Source organism: Chaetodon auriga, chromosome 2, assembly GCF_051107435.1.
Source record: "Chaetodon auriga isolate fChaAug3 chromosome 2, fChaAug3.hap1, whole genome shotgun sequence".
Classification (NCBI taxonomy): Eukaryota; Metazoa; Chordata; class Actinopteri; order Chaetodontiformes; family Chaetodontidae; genus Chaetodon; species Chaetodon auriga.
Genome location: NC_135075.1, coordinates 26,875,853 through 26,891,605, shown reverse-complemented (window position 1 = coordinate 26,891,605; position 15,753 = coordinate 26,875,853). Strand labels below are relative to the sequence as shown.

At 40.6% G+C, this 15,753-nt stretch overlaps 3 protein-coding genes across 3 annotated transcripts; all 3 read left to right on the top strand.

Annotated features, from left to right (window-relative positions):
• The first annotated feature begins 145 nt into the window (after window positions 1-145).
• LOC143329283 (nuclear factor 7, ovary-like) lies at window positions 146-2,076 on the top strand. Its single transcript, XM_076745112.1, has 2 exons — window positions 146-1,506; window positions 2,022-2,076. The coding sequence occupies exons 1-2, from the start codon at window positions 146-148 to the stop codon at window positions 2,074-2,076; spliced, it is 1,416 nt and encodes a 471-aa protein (XP_076601227.1).
• Window positions 2,077-3,663: 1,587 nt separating this feature from the next.
• LOC143328961 (complement C1q subcomponent subunit A-like) lies at window positions 3,664-7,448 on the top strand. The gene is made up of 7 exons (XM_076744525.1): window positions 3,664-3,761; window positions 4,538-4,711; window positions 5,001-5,177; window positions 5,337-5,413; window positions 6,201-6,317; window positions 6,430-6,510; window positions 6,591-7,448. Exons 2-7 carry the CDS (start codon window positions 4,549-4,551, stop codon window positions 6,741-6,743), a joined length of 768 nt encoding a protein of 255 aa, XP_076600640.1. The 5' UTR covers window positions 3,664-3,761; window positions 4,538-4,548; the 3' UTR covers window positions 6,744-7,448.
• Window positions 7,449-9,364: 1,916 nt separating this feature from the next.
• On the top strand, window positions 9,365-13,231 carry LOC143328968 (complement C1q subcomponent subunit C-like). The gene is made up of 7 exons (XM_076744539.1): window positions 9,365-9,458; window positions 10,315-10,430; window positions 10,547-10,609; window positions 11,304-11,457; window positions 11,596-11,736; window positions 12,296-12,422; window positions 12,784-13,231. Exons 2-7 carry the CDS (start codon window positions 10,325-10,327, stop codon window positions 12,916-12,918), a joined length of 726 nt encoding a protein of 241 aa, XP_076600654.1. The 5' UTR covers window positions 9,365-9,458; window positions 10,315-10,324; the 3' UTR covers window positions 12,919-13,231.
• The last annotated feature ends 2,522 nt before the right edge of the window (window positions 13,232-15,753 follow it).

Here is a 15,753-nt window from a genome sequence, read left to right as displayed (position 1 = left end):
TGACTGCATTCATGGATTTATAATCTAAGGGGAAGAAAATGACTCAGAGTGAATGTAACTTTGAGGAATTTTCAAGAGGAGCTACAATTGACTGACTTCCTGTTTAGCAGTTTGTCTGGTATGTTCAGCCTCACTCAGAGAGAAAATGTCTTTCCGATCAGAGGAGGATCTGTCGTGTCCTGTCTGCCAGGACATCTTTAAAGATCCTGTTGTGCTGACATGCAGCCACAGCTTCTGCAAAGACTGTCTGCAGAAATGGTGGAGAGGGAAACCTATACAGGAGTGTCCGGTTTGTAAGAGACGATCGTCAAGGAGTGATCCACCTCGTAACCTGGCATTAAAGAACCTGTGTGAGACCTTCTTACTGGAAAGAGATCAGAGCTCTTCAGCAGGATCTGAGGCTCTCTGCAGTCTGCACTCTGAGAAACTCAAACTCTTCTGTCTGGACCATCAGCGGCCAGTGTGTCTTGTCTGCAGAGATTCAAAAACACACAACAACCACAGATTCAGACCCATCCATGACTTTACACTGGATCACAAAAAGGAACTCAAGAACTCCCTGAAGCCCTTACAGGAGAAACTGAAGCTCTTTGAAAAAGTTAAAGGAAACTGTGATCAAACAGCAAAATACATTAAGGTCCAGGCCCAGCAGACAGAGAGCCAGATGAAGGAGCAGTTTAAGAAGTTTCATCAGTTTCTACAAGAGGAAGAGGAGGCCAGGATCAGTGCTCTGAGGGAGGAAGAGGAGCAGAAGAGTCAGATGATGAAGGAGCACATTGAGGCTCTGAGCAGAGAGATAGCAGCTCTTTCAGACACAGTCAGAGCCACAGAGGAGGAGCTGAGAGCTGAAGACGTCTCATTCCTGCAGAACTACAAGGCTGCAGTGGAAAGAGTCCAGCAGCGCCCCCTGCTGGATGATCCACAGCTGGTCTCAGGAGCTCTGATAGACGTGGCCAAACACCTGGGCAACCTGACCTTCAACATCTGGAACAAGATGAAGGAGATTGCCCCCTACAGTCCTGTGATTCTGGATCCAAACACAGCAAACCCAGAATTTATCCTGTCTGAAGATCTGACCAGTGTGAGACACGGAGAGAGACAGAAACTTCCTGAGAACCCAGAGAGGTTTGACTATCATCGCTCTGTCCGGAGCTGGGAGGGCTTTAACTCAGGGACTCACAGCTGGGATGTTGAAGTAGGAGACAATACAGCCTGGTTTACTGGTGTGGCAGCAGAGTCAGTCCAGAACAAGAGGCGCATAAAATCAGGGTTCTGGCAAATCGAGTTCTACAATAATAAATACAGCGCACGCTTGTCAGGATCTCCACCCACTGTTCTCCGGGTGAGGAGGAAGCTCCAGAGGATCAGCGTTCATCTGGACTGGAACAGAGGAAAACTGTTGTTCTATGATCCTGACACTGACACACACATACACACCTTCACGCACACGTTCACTGACAAGTTGTTCGCATGCATTGGCACTTTGAATGAACTCCCACTGAAAGTATTACAAGGCAAAATCGCTGTAACAAGAGAACTGTGAGGATCACGTACAGAGATGCCATCTCATGTTATCTGCATGGTCCTGAGATTCAACAGCATTTCAGATAAACACAGCATTTCTGGGAAATGACTCTGAAAGCTGCATCATTTTATTTTTTCTCACAGCGAGAGGTTAGACAGTGACATAACAATGACATTATCGCCTTTTAAAGTTGTGTGAAGCACCTTGGCAGCCAAATATTTGCTATGCAGGCCACTTAACTGCATTGTCACCAGTTTGATTCCAGCTGGGGTCCTTTGTTGCACGTCATACCCCCCGCTGTACCCTCACATTTCCGGTCTGCCTCTTGGCTGCCAAAAGTGTCCAATAGAGACAAAAATGTGTAACAAAAATTCTTTACATGAAAGTTGTTTGGCAAATGTGATCAAACAGCTGCCTGTTCACACAGCCATCGAACACGCACCAACACAAAGCCAATATTCATTCTCATGTTAACTTTGCTTTTGTCTCCACCGACTCCTGAGAAAAATGTGTCTGCAGCTGCTAAGTGTTTCACTTTCTTCACCAGCTAGTTTCTAACTTTAACCCCATTCACAGGTCATTTGCTATATCATTAGTAAAGTATTGATTAGTGGAGCTTGACAGTGAGTCGATTGTGTGTCTGAACTTTTCTAGATATTTTTATGTCTGCAGTGCAGCTCTTGATGGGACATGTTTACACATCTTGGACATCCGTAACTTTTCATATCTGTGTTCTTCATATGTTTTCCACTTATTTCATGCTACATGCTTTTATTGGATTTATGGTTCATGTATTGTCAGTAACATTTCATGAATCCATAAAACCAGTCACTTCTTTACACTTCTTTACAATTGTAAGCCTGACAGTAAAAATGTGGAATATATCATGTAGCCTTAATCTCTGAATATTCTTCAGAATAAAAATGATATTTATTAATCAATTTAACAAAAAAAAAACTGTGTTTCACTGTCACAGACAATTATTTTTGTGATAATTCGTTCATGGTCCTCAGACGTTACATGACACTGACTTTGTGATCACCTTATTTCACCGTTTTTGACAACATTTTTAACATCTGTCCAACACTTAAATTCATGTCCAAATCCTGTTCTGAGAGTCACATAAATCATTTTATATTAAATTCAAGAGAAACTAAAGACTTCACATTTGCATTTGAACTTTTAAACTTAACCTAAGTTTAAAAGTTATTATTAAATAAAATAAAATAAAAAATCCAAGTGATTAAAATGCAATATGAATGTAATTTAATGAAAAGTTAAAAAAAAAAAATGCATGAACTGACATTCAAGATCAATGCTCAGTGGCTAATTGATCAGTAGAATCCTCATAAGGTGGCTGTGGCTCAGCAGGTGGAGCATGCTGCTATTGTATAATATGACCACATGAGGGCGATCTAAACTGTCTCAATTATTTGAACAGCTCTAATAGCTTTTAGTGTCGTAACCTCAGGTGTCAGTGACTTGCTGCTGCGTCACAGTGTGGTTAGCTTGTAGTTTGCACTTGTCATTATTGCTGGCAGTTTCATTTTTAGGTTGGATTTTCTTTTCGTATGGTATGGTGTATAGATTGTTTTCTTACTTTTCTAATTTCTCTACCAATTTTCAGACAACTTGGGTTGAGGGCGAAAGGTTTAACAGTTTAAGGTTCTACCTTTTTAGGTTTTAGGCAGAATTAAGACACTTTAATTAACAGAACAGACCAGTCAAAAACATAACAAACAAATCTTTCTGTCACATCAGAGGTTTCATTTCCCTCCTGATTGTGTATTCTGTGCGTGCATGTGTGTGCGTGCAGTGATGTATTAGTCATGTTGTGTGGACATAAATCTGTTTACACAGTGACATTGTGGGGACTCGCTTCCTTATGTCCCTCAAGGGGACATAATGGAACTTATTCATTTTAATGTGAAGGTTTGGGTTAAGGTTAAGAATAGGGTTAGGCAAAGAGTGGTTATTCTAATGGTTAGGGTTAGTCTCCAGGAAATGAAAGCAAGTCTTTGTAATGTCCCCATAAGTGATGGAAACACAACTCTGTGTGTGTGTGTGTGTGTGTGTGTGTGTGTGTGTGTGTGTGTGTGTGTGTGTGTGCATGCGAGAGAGAGAGAGAGAGAGAGACTCCTTAGTCTAATAAGAAGTCTTGATCTGTTCACCAAAAGAGGAAACCGCGTTCATTCATCACAGCTTCAAATCTCCGCTGGTGAGACATAAAACTCTGGTGAGTAAAATAACGTCTCCAACATTCAAATGTGCTGAAATACTGAGGACAGAAAAAGGCGACGTTTTTCATGAATGTTTGTTTATGTTCAAACAGCTGCAGGTTGTTTTTCATAGAAATGAACTGAAATTAATGGCTGGATGAAAATCTGTCAAAACTGATTGATTAATTTTATATACTGGTTATAATCCTTCACTGTGTTTTAGATTAAATTAGAGTTTAGCCTTTGTGGTGATGAACACTGCATGCTGGGTCTAAAAACTTTATTCTTTCAATCTTTACATGTATTTTTCTTTGTTCCAGACTGTCGATAATATGAAACTGTTATATAAACGACATGAAAACAACTTGTCTTGAACCACCTCAGTGATCATTTACTTGCTTTGTCTTTGAATTGTGTTTAGTCTTTCTCATTACAAAAAAAATGCAATCTGTAATTTCATTACTCTTAAAATCTGAATCATTGTCACAGCCGGAGTCGAGCGATGTTTCAAAGCCTTTCTCACACTGTCAGACATGAAGTTATACTGGAAACATACTGTCATCCTAAAAGCAGTCATATGTAAATATACTGAGTCTGCAAATACTGGAATCAACATAGAAAATACACAAGATATGAAATGATTAATGGTTGTCAACAACCCTTAAATTCCCAGGACAAACTGCAGAGGACGTGTAGTTTCCTCTCATCATCTCTTTGTTGTATTTTGACTTGATCATCATCATCATCATCACCCTCACCTTCTCCTTGTTCTAAATATCACTGTTCAATCCAGTGTTTTGGACCATGGGAGGTTCTTATAGGCTGCTGGTTCTGTTGGGCGTGGCCTTGCTTCTGACAACTGGCCAATGTGATGTGAGCTGTAGTGGAACAGATGGCCAGCCGGGAGAGGCAGGCATCCCCGGCAGAGACGGGCGGCCTGGAGTGAAGGGACAGAAAGGAGAGCCAGGTAGAAGTCTCCTGAATATGTGTTGGGCTTTGTCGTTGTTCTGACAGCATTCTGCATGGACACAAACTCTCCACTTTATGGGTTTGCTTGCCTTGTCCTTCCAATGTAAGTGGAATCAGTACATGCAGGGTTCTCTCCTGGTCGTTGCAATTGACTATAATCAATATGTTTATATATGTGTGTTATGTGTCTGCATATCAACAAATAAAGTGATAAGAAACAATGTGAAATGGGGAGCTCATAGTGATTAAACTACAGATAATTATCACCTGAATCTGTTTGTCTCCAGCTGTGACGGACAGCGGCCCGATGGATGCGAACGTCCTGCTGAGTCTGAAGGGGGAGTCTGGGAGTCGGGGTAGGCCAGGGGCCATGGGTCTTAAAGGTTACCGTGGAGATCTGGGACCAGAAGGTCAACCCGGAACACCCGGTCACCCCGGCCCTGATGGGAAGACCGTCAGAGCGGGTAATAATACTGCCCTACAGCCTACAGTATATATCATGCTAACATACAGTATTTTTATGTAATAACACACAGTATGTATCACGTTAAACTGTGTGTGTGTGTGTGTGTGTGTGTGTGTGTGTGTGTGTGTGTGTGTGTGTGTGTCCTGTCCGCTCCTAGGAGAACACTCCCCTCAGCAGGCCCGTTCTGCCTTCTCAGTGATGAGGACTGATCCAAGTTATCCCACCTTTGGCAAGGTTCATCCATCACACCTCTCTGTCTGTCGCCTGTTTCATTTTCATTTAACTTAAAATCTGCAATATATTAACAAATGAAACATGTTTTCTGTTGGTCTTTTTAAAAGTGCGATGCGTGAGATATGCCCAGAATTTCTGTTTAAAACATTCAAAAAATGAACTAACTCGTCAGTGTATTGTGTTGCAGAGATATCTACTGAAGTTAGCTAGCTGGTTAGCAAGCTAGTCGCTAATTGTCTTGTAATATCACTTTGTACCTTTGGAGGTGATAGTCTGATAGAATAACCCCCCTGTAGCTTCAGCTGAGGATGTATGCAAGTGGCAAGTTTGACATTTCACAAGTTGCCTTTTTCAGTCTAATAAACAAACAAAATCAACTCACAAAAAGGTTCACTGGGAGGCTGCTTAACCTAGCTCCTTTGTCTGGGTGTAAAACCAACAATCAAATCAAGCTCCGAGCTCCCAGTCCAGGCAGACTCGGTCAGCTAATAAGACCGCTAGCTGCACAGCTAACTGAGCTAACTATATAGTATGGAGAGCAGCAGTTAGCTGTCACTATGGTGATATGCTGCCCCCTGTTTGTTTGGAGGGATCTTCAGCAGGTGGCCAGTTCTTACACATTGTACCTTTAATGTCTGCTGGAATAAAGGAAAAGAGGATTGTTCATATTCTAGAAAAATATAAGAACATAGAGGCATTTTTCATCCAGTTCTTTAGCTTTTCTTTTAACTTTTCAGGTTGTATCGTCTTATTATTTGTGTTCTACATGTGTGTATGTGCGAATCAGGTAGTGACCTACCAGACGACTGTGGTCAACATACCTGGGGACTTTAATGCAGCCACAGGTTTCTTCACCTGCAGAGTACCTGGTGTTTATTACTTCACCTTCCACTCTGTGGCCAAGGTAACACGCCGCTGTCTTTTCTCCTGCTGCACGTCTTCATATCTGGACCGTTTTGTAATGTGTCATACGCATGTCATCACCTCCGTTATTAACCTGTTTGTTGTGTGTTCAGGTTAGCGTGTGTCTGGGTATAGCCAGTGACCCTCCATTCAACAGGGTGGGATTCTGTGATTACAACAGGAACACTGATCAGGTCAGTTTCAAACTTTTTATTTAAGTTTACGACAGAAACCGTCATTTTAGCGTGCTGTGATTGGCTGTGTTGCGGTTCAGGTGCTGTCGGGGGGCGTGGTCTTACAGCTGACAGCTGGACAGAGGATTTGGCTCGAGTCCTTCAAGGACCAGCAGAAAGACGCTGAGGCACGAGACACTAATGAAAAACAGATCATCTTCAGCGGCTTCCTGCTCTTCTCTGTCACAGAATGATCAGGATCATTTCACGACAGCATGGTGCTGCACACCTGAGACTGCACCCCTTCATCAATTTACCATCCAAAAATCTCTGATTTCAGGTCACATTTTCACAGTCCACTAACATCTGTGACACTTTTATACTTTGTTTTCTTCATATTGACTCATGTAAATGTTCTTTGAATGTTTACTTTGTCTGTGAGTGTAACCAAACCAAAATTAAAGTTTATTATTAAGTGTGGGTTTGTTTTGTAAGATTAAAGGAATGATATGTATAATTCAGAGGGATATAATCACTGATTTTATTGTAGCTCCTCAAACTCCAAATGTCTTTCCACTCTTGTTTTACTGTCATCAATGTTCACATTATTTCAAAACATAAAACAAATTAATGAATTTACAGGTTTATTAGGTTTGTAATACTCACAGTCAGGATTTTACCACTTTATCACAGTAGGAATAATGTGTATTATTCCTTGCAATGATTGCATTGTAAACAGTAGAAGTACAGCACCGTGTGCTTTGCACGATGACATCATGTTGCATCGCAGCAAAATGTTGAACCACATTCAACTTTTTTGCCAGAACTGAGCCAAAAAGTTCTGCTTGCCCTCCGATGAAGCAGCCCACTGTTTTTCAATCATACTGTGCATGAACAACTTAATGTCAATGCTGGATAGTTGGTCAGTCAAACTTAGTGAATCCAGATAAGAAATAACAGAATAAAAACATCACAATTTTGACTCATCCAGACCACTTCTTTTGATCATCATTTACTTTCATTGTTGTTTTTCTTTTACTGGTGAAAATGAGCTTCATCAAAATGCACATTTTGAGTTAAAATCTCATGTAACTGTCCTGTAACTTAATGTGAAGAAATGTTTTTTAAAAAGTCACTAATGGCTTGTTCCTGACTTTCTACCAAAATCCCAAATGATTAAAAAAAAGAAAAAAAAAAAGTGCAGTGTGAGCCTAAAACATAATCTCATTATTTTTTCTGTCTGTCTGTCTGTTAAAGGCACCCAGAGTCAGGTCAGAATATCAGCAGAGCTAGGCTAGCAGTTTTCCCCTGCTTCCAGTCTTTGTGCTAAGCTAGGCTAACCACATCCTGAACCTCTGTACTGGACACACAGAGATGAAACTGATGTGCATCTTCTCATCTGACTCCAGTGAATGGAGAGAACAAAAGGATTGTTCAAAATCTCATCCAATCACAAACCACTTTAAACATGTCCATCTCCCTGTCTGAGCTATCAAATTAATCACTTTAGCAGAGGAGAGTGACACAGATCAATATTAAAAAAGCACAAAAAGTTTCCTTTTATTTACACAGAAATGCCTCTTGTGACCCTCTGAAGGTTATGGAAGTGAAACAGTGACAGTGAACTTCTTCTTTTTGGTACACTTTTGCCACTTTGCCACATCCTCAGTTGACCTCTTCCTTACATAATAGTGTGTGTGTGAGTGTGTGTGTGTGTGTGAGTGTGTGTGTGTGAAGTTGTTTCATTTTGATTAGATTGCTGAAACCTGCTTCTTCCTGAGCCAGAAGTTGAAGTGGGATGGTTGGAGTTAAAGGTCCTGGACTCTCATGGAGGGGGGGGGGGAATTTCTGCCAGCCACAGGGGGCAGTAGTGGGGGTGGTGGCAGTTTGTTTTCTGTTTTCTGAAACAGGAAATGCATCCAGACGTCCATCATGTTCATTAGGACTTAAAAGATGTGGTGGTTGATATTCTCTATTTCTTTTACTGTCCGCAAATCCCAGGAAACGGTCGACACCAACTATGTGTTTCTCTTGCTTCCTGGTAGTCACTAGTTCTTATCTGAAGTCACTCAGGTGGGAGGAAATGGTGGATTTGTTGGGAACTATTTGCAGTGGTGGATTAATACACAGATGATCCTTGTGATTTATTCAAAAAAAAAAAAAACAAACTAGAGTGTGTCTGTGTTCATGTTGGCTCACTGATGTTTATTTAATAGTTTCTGGGAAACAATTGAGCTCTGTGGCACCGGGAAGAAGATATATCAGACTCTGGATGCACTGACAACAGGACGATCAATTCATTCAATTCACTACATAAGTAAATGTACCCTACATGGCCAAATGTATGTGGACACCCCTTTACGGGTGTGCTTTCAGTCTTGGGCTGTTTTTTTCATGTTTGCACTTCTTAATTAAAGTTAAGGGGAATTTTTACACTACAGAAAACAATATTTTAGACAACAATGTTCTTTCAACTTTGTGTCAACAGTTTGGTAAAAGTCCTTCCCTGCTTTAACGTGACAATGGTGAACAACACAACTTTTTGTCCATAGAGAAATGGGTTTCCCCATTTTGTGTGGAAAATCTTTACTGGCCTGCACTGAAATCTCAACACAACCCAAAAACTGCAAGCCAGTCGGCTTCCAGAGTCACCAGAAAGCCTGAAACCAGGAGAGTGGCGGCTCCAGTCTTCACATGTCTGAAATCAAAACGTAGAAAATGTTGATGAACACTCCTCTAATGTTTGATCATCATCATCTTTCTCTCTCTCTCTCCAGCTCTCAGTAACCTCCCTGATTTGCAGAACTACCCACAGTCATCTCAGAAAAATATTTCGGATGAAAAGCTGCTGAATCTTTGTTTTTTTTCTCGGCTTCCTCCTCTGGCTGCTGCAGGACTCACAGCTTCGCTTCAGTTTGCGCTGAACTCACCGCGGTGGGTTTCATTTGTCTTTTAGTCGGTTCACTCAGGTGAGTTTTTAAACATTTTTACATTTATTTTCTACATTTATGTGTCACAGTTACAATTTACTAAAGTAAAAAAGAGAATCTGCCTTTGTTAACAAGCTGATCTCCTGTTTCTCCTTTCACTGTTGTGTGTTTTTATATGAAAAGAGGACTTTGATATTTGATCAGTTTCATTTGACCTCACACTTCGTCTGTTATTCTGAAGAATACTTTGAGTTCATTTGTCTGCAGATGATTCAGTTGCTCAGAGGCACTGTGGTACATTTGGGTACTGTTGTTAACGTGGTTTAAACCAAACTGTCAGCTTCTCTCCTCTACCTCCTCCTCCTCTTCTCCACTTCCTTCATCTAGCTCTTCCTTCATCTCCTCTCTTGTCTCCTTGCCTCATCTCCTGTCCTCCTTTCATCTTTCCTGCGGCTCTATCACAATGGAAGAACATGGTTTTCACTGGACAGGAAGGCTATGAAAAGTTGTACTCTGAAAAGTAACTAAAGCTGTTAGACAAATGTAATGGAGTAGAAATATTTACCTGGAGTAGAATTATGAACCTGCATAAAATGGAAATACTCAAAGTACCTCAAATTCGTACTTAATTACACGACTTGAGTAAATGTATTTAATGACATTCCACCAGTCTGTCACATTTCTCCTCCTCTCCTTTCCTCTTTCCTTCTGTCCTATCATGCCCTCCTCTTTCCTCATTGCTATTTGCTTCTTCTGTCCTTCTCCCCTCTCCTGTCTTTTTCTTTCTTCTCGTCTCCTCATGTCTTTTCCTTCACTCCTCTCCAACTGTCCTCTCTTCCTTTCCTCAAGTCCTCTTCTCCTCTTATCTTTCCTTGTCTCCTCCTCTCCCTATCAGGTCCTCCATCATGCTCCATCAGTGTTTCCTCATGATCGGAGCCCTGCTCTCATTGGCCATACCCATGCTGGTTGCCATGGAGACCTGCCCAGCAACAGGGATACCAGGAATACCGGGTATGTGCATGCATGTTTGTTTGTGTGTGTGTGTGTGTGTGTGTGTGTGTGTGTGTGTGTGTGTGTGCGTGTGTGCCTCTTTTTGTTTGGTTTGTTTACTTTCTGTCCCTCCTCAGGTCTTCCAGGGATGCCTGGCAGAGACGGTCGTGATGGAGACAGAGGAGAGAAAGGAGAACCAGGTATCCAACACACACACACACACACACACACACACACACACACACACACTGTGAGCAGAGCCGTTTAGGAGTGGATGTATTGATCCGTGTAAAGTTTCGACCCATTCTCGTTGCCACTTTGTCAAATACTGACAGCGTTTTATGAAAAACTATTTTCTTTTTAGACAAACTAGAGGAAAGAATATTTTTCAGAGAGCTAACAGAAACTCACTGTATGCTGGAAAGCATGCTAATAAAGCTAAAGCTGTCAAATTATTATCATAATACAGTTACTCTGGCAGGATTAGAGAATTCGGCTCATTTCAGGTCATAAAACTTGAACCTCTGATCATAAATTCTAAAAAAGATCTGAAGGTGGTAACTATTTTCTTTCTGTACAGTTTCCTTCAGAAAACTCCTTAAAAACAAAAACTATGTTTCTTACATTTCTCTCTGTGTGGATTAAACAAATGCGATCGAGTGTTTAAATTTTTGAGCTCTGGATGGAGCTTTGCTCACTGCTTCCTGTCCCTCCCTTTGTAAATTTGGCTAAACTTGTGTGACATGAGTCATCAGACTGATAGTCGTCCTCTCATCAAACTCTCAAAAGAAAGCGAATAAGCTTATTTCCCAAAATGTTCATCTCTTCCTTTAAACTGTTGGACGCAGCAGGTGAGTGTGGCTGGTTATGATTTACTGACCAGCCTGTTTACAGGACCAGTGTGGCAAGGCGGTCTCGGCCTTCAGAAGGGAGAGAAGGGGGAGCCGGGGGGGACGGGACCCCCCGGTAAACGAGGTCAGGGCGGGGATCCAGGGCAACCAGGGTTTCCAGGGATGGCTGGACCTGTAGGAGAACCAGGAGATCCAGGGTATGAATTCAACCAAACTCATATCCTTAATTTATTTAAGAATAAGCACCATTTATTAGGTACAACAGAGTTTCACCAGGGGTCGACTAGTCAGTCAGTCGAGCTCTGAGCATCACTTTGCTGTTTCTGTGGCTGCAGGACTGTTGGCATCCAGCAGCAGGCAGCCTTCAGTGTGGCCAGAGGAACCAATGAATACCCGGACAAAGGCAGCGTCATTCGATTCACCACCATCATCACCAACATCAACGATGACTACAACACTGTGACAGGACACTTCAGGTGAGAATACCACCTGTTTTTCACTCAAAGCAATGACCATATTGGGAGTATTCTGGGAATGTTATTATTTTGGCAGGTACTTAAAAGTATTGGACAAATTCAAATTTTGACCTGACAATGGCACAAGAGGCAAAATCAAAGGCCAGAACCAAAGTTTTTAAGCTACAATTAAAACAATAAATTAAAAAATTGTTTTATCTAATTAAAATAGTGATTCTAGGAGCAAACTGGAATCACAAACTATAGGTCTTCTTCAGGCAGATACCATCTCCAAGTTATTACGAGTCATCCTGAGGGGAGCATTAATCAGAGTACCAGACTTCATTGCAATCAATCCAATAGTCGTTGAGACATTTTATTCAACTACAAATGTAACAACAGCAAACCAATAGAACGATCATGCCATCTGTGGAGCTATACTGCTCATTAGCATGGCTAAAAACTAACAATTCTCTGGTCTCTGGACTGGTCTGCAATTCTTATGCCAAACAAAATTTAAGCTTTAATGAAATGCCTTCAAAGCCACTTCGAGAGAATTAAGGACGTTTGTTTGTTGTAGATGTCGGATCCCGGGAACGTACTACTTTGTGTACCACGCTTCTTTAGATGACCGACTGTGTGTGCTGATGAAGGTGGACAACACGCTGGTGACAGCGTTCTGCGATCACCGCCGCAACAGGAGACAAGTATGTATCAATAAGCAATTTTCTATGATGTAGACTGTGGGTATAAGCCTGTGATTGGCCCCCTATTTCAGCCAGTGGTAGACCCTTCCACTATCTGCATGTTACCTTTTTCAAAATCCCTGTCACCATGGGAAACAACAACAACAAACCCTGAGCTAGCAACCAACACGCTGATCTATGGTCTATGGCAAGTTATCATAACCTGGTCGCAAATGGTGTGAACGTAAACCTAACATTGCAGCTGTTTTCTTTTGCTGAGATTTAGCCATTTTGATGGCAAATCTTGCTTCCACACATGTTCCACCAAAACAAGTTTAACCCCAACATGCTGTTATTAAATTTCAACTGATGCTGATTCCAGGTGACTGCAGGTGGCCTGGCGGTCTACCTGTCGAGGGATCAGGAGGTTTGGCTGGAGACTAAAGACTACAGAGGGATGAGAGGAAAACCGGCTGGTTACAGCGTCTTCTCTGGCTTCCTGCTGCACCCTCACTGACACACAGGACAGGAAACACAAAACAGCTTCTCTCCTCACTTTTACTAAACAGATTTACAGCAGCACTCTGAGGCTGAAACTACGGCCACAATAACGTCTTCCCTTCCTTCACGCCGACCCTTTAACCTTTTCAAAATGTTTGTGTATTTTTTACCAGTAAAGTCTTGTTGTGATAAAAATCTCTTTTCGAGAGAGACCTGGCCAAAAAGGAAACAGAAAAATATTGTTATAATGATAAATGCAAACAATATAAACAAATGCTGAAAAAGGGTAAAGTCAATATCTGTTGTGTGTAAACTCTCTGAAATGAAGCAAAAATAATAAATTAAAAGTACACAAAACACATTGAGCAAGAGTGTTATTTTCCATGTACTTTATGTGTGAAACTTGAATTGACAACAGTTTTCAGCTTAGATGACTTGAACTCCTTCTGTATGTTGTTTCATGGGCAGCTTATTTAAAAGGTTTCTAAACCTAATTCTGTCTAAAAGCACTGACACACCCATCAAATAATGCATAAATACAATGGTGTTTGTAAGTAGAAAAAGATTATTTTTGTCGCTACAATGAGGAGAGGCATCTTAGTAAAAACTAAGGTCAGGAACAGGCAGCAGCCTTAAAATGCTTTTCCCCCAAAATACAGTTTTCATAGTCCTGCTTCTTGGCAAAGAACTTTCTTCTGATTTGCTAAGTTTTCAAAGTTACCTAACATTTGACCAAACACAGGACATGTGACTGTTTGTGATCCAGAACTTCAGCTGTGTTACCACTGCTGGTGTTTTTAGCATACAACATTTAAGTGGTGATACAACTGAAATTCCTATTCAGGTCACAGAATACAGTGAAAGCCAGCTTGGATTCATTTTAGATGCATCAAGCATTGTGTACTGCTTCAGCACTCTCATTCCTCAGTGCCATTCATCACTCCAACGCAACGTCAATCTTTATGCAGACGATACAGTCTTGTATTCGTTAGTCAACTATATCAAGATTATGATCTGCCGTTAATGTTCCTCAGACATTTCTACATAATCTCAAGTTTATACTGAATACTGATGAAACAAAAGTGTTTTATTCTCAAGAGTCCATAGTTCCAGCTCCCTGTCATTCATACATTTAATGGTACAGAAACTGAAATCTTAAACATGTGGAGCAACAACACAGAAAATGAAACTAAATCTGGTTTCTCACATCCACAAAAAAGAACATTTTAGTAAAAGAAACACTTGTACTGACTACCATCCTGAGAGGGTTGAGTTTATTCTGTTCATTTATCTTCTCTCTGTGTCAGCATAATATGAACTGGAAAACCCAATAAACCCAAATAAACAACTGGAAAAACAGCCAGAACACTTCATATTTGCATCTAATTTCTCCATTTCTACCATCTGCGCATGCAGTATTTTTAGAATAACGTATTTTAGAATATTTTAATTCAACTTAAAATATAATACACCAAAGACAGATGAGAATGATGAGAATGATGGTTTTATACTGAATATAATGACCCTGCTTTAGCATCCCTCCTCTGTGTTAATTCTTAGAGCATGTTTGTTTCATTTGCTGTCAGTTCCATCAGCTGAGTAGTTGGGTTTTTTTTTCGCCAGTTGAACACTTTGGTGTATTTGCATTGGCAGTAACTTCATACAGCTGTACTGGTGTAAAGAGAGCTGACAGTAAACAGAGAGGCCGTTAAAATTTCACTGGATTACATGCATCCATAATTTCCAGAGGATCCCTCGTGCATGTGAAGGCAACTTCAGTCCAGTGTGGGAATGGTGGACTCTGCCACTAACAACACAAATCTACCATTTAGTGAGGTAAAAATGTGAGGACAGTAAATGGCTATTTCAAGAAAAAATACAGACCATAATGTCAACAAAGGGGTTTAATTTCATGAAACTCTTAAGGGTCATACACTAACCCTTTGGTGACTTCAACAAATTGTTGATTGCATTAATTAATTCAGTCTGACAGCATCATCCAGACCAACATTGACAATGACCCCAGAACACAAGTAATCATGGGAAGACATTTAAAGATGAGACAACAGGTCCCCAAAAAGGTGGACAAAACAAAGAAAAAGGTTTTTCCCATTTAGACCCAAACATGCAGAACTAGAAAACAAAACGTGGACAAATGGAGGAAGAAATGGAAAGAGGATCTGAGAGAGAGAGAAATGGCACTCTGGCATATTTTATAAGAAATATGCATCAGCTGTTTGTTGATATATACTATTGAGCAAATTAAGTATTTTGTGGAACAGATACTGACATCCCAGCTGGGGTTAAGAGCCTCAGCATCACACTGCCAGGAAACCAGTTTATGTTTGAGGCAACAACAAAGAGGAAGTCCAGAAAAAAACAGAACAAAATGATAATTAGGAAAGATTTTTTTAATTCAGACACATTCAGTTGTGCTTGATCATCAGTTCTTCATTAGGTGGAGTTTTTCCTGACTTCTTGTTAAACTGTTTCACTTCCTCTGATAACAAATTGCTTTGTCAGATAAATACAATTAAATCATTAGAAATTTACATGAACTGAACCCAAAAAGATGATATAATGAGAAAACAGATGTGACGCAAAACTGAACAAACAGGAGACAGAGAGAACTTCAAACATGTAACATCCACCTGTGGTTAGTGCTTGGAAGTAAATAAGTATTGTACACAAATACAGTTAGCTAATTAGGTGTATTTTATTTAGTATTCTCAAATCATGTTGCTTTATTGCAACATTTCAGAGGGAAATATTCCACTTTATGCTCCACAATATTTATTGACAGATTAAGCTGCTGGTTGCTTACTTAAAGAGTTTTTGTATTTAGTTATTT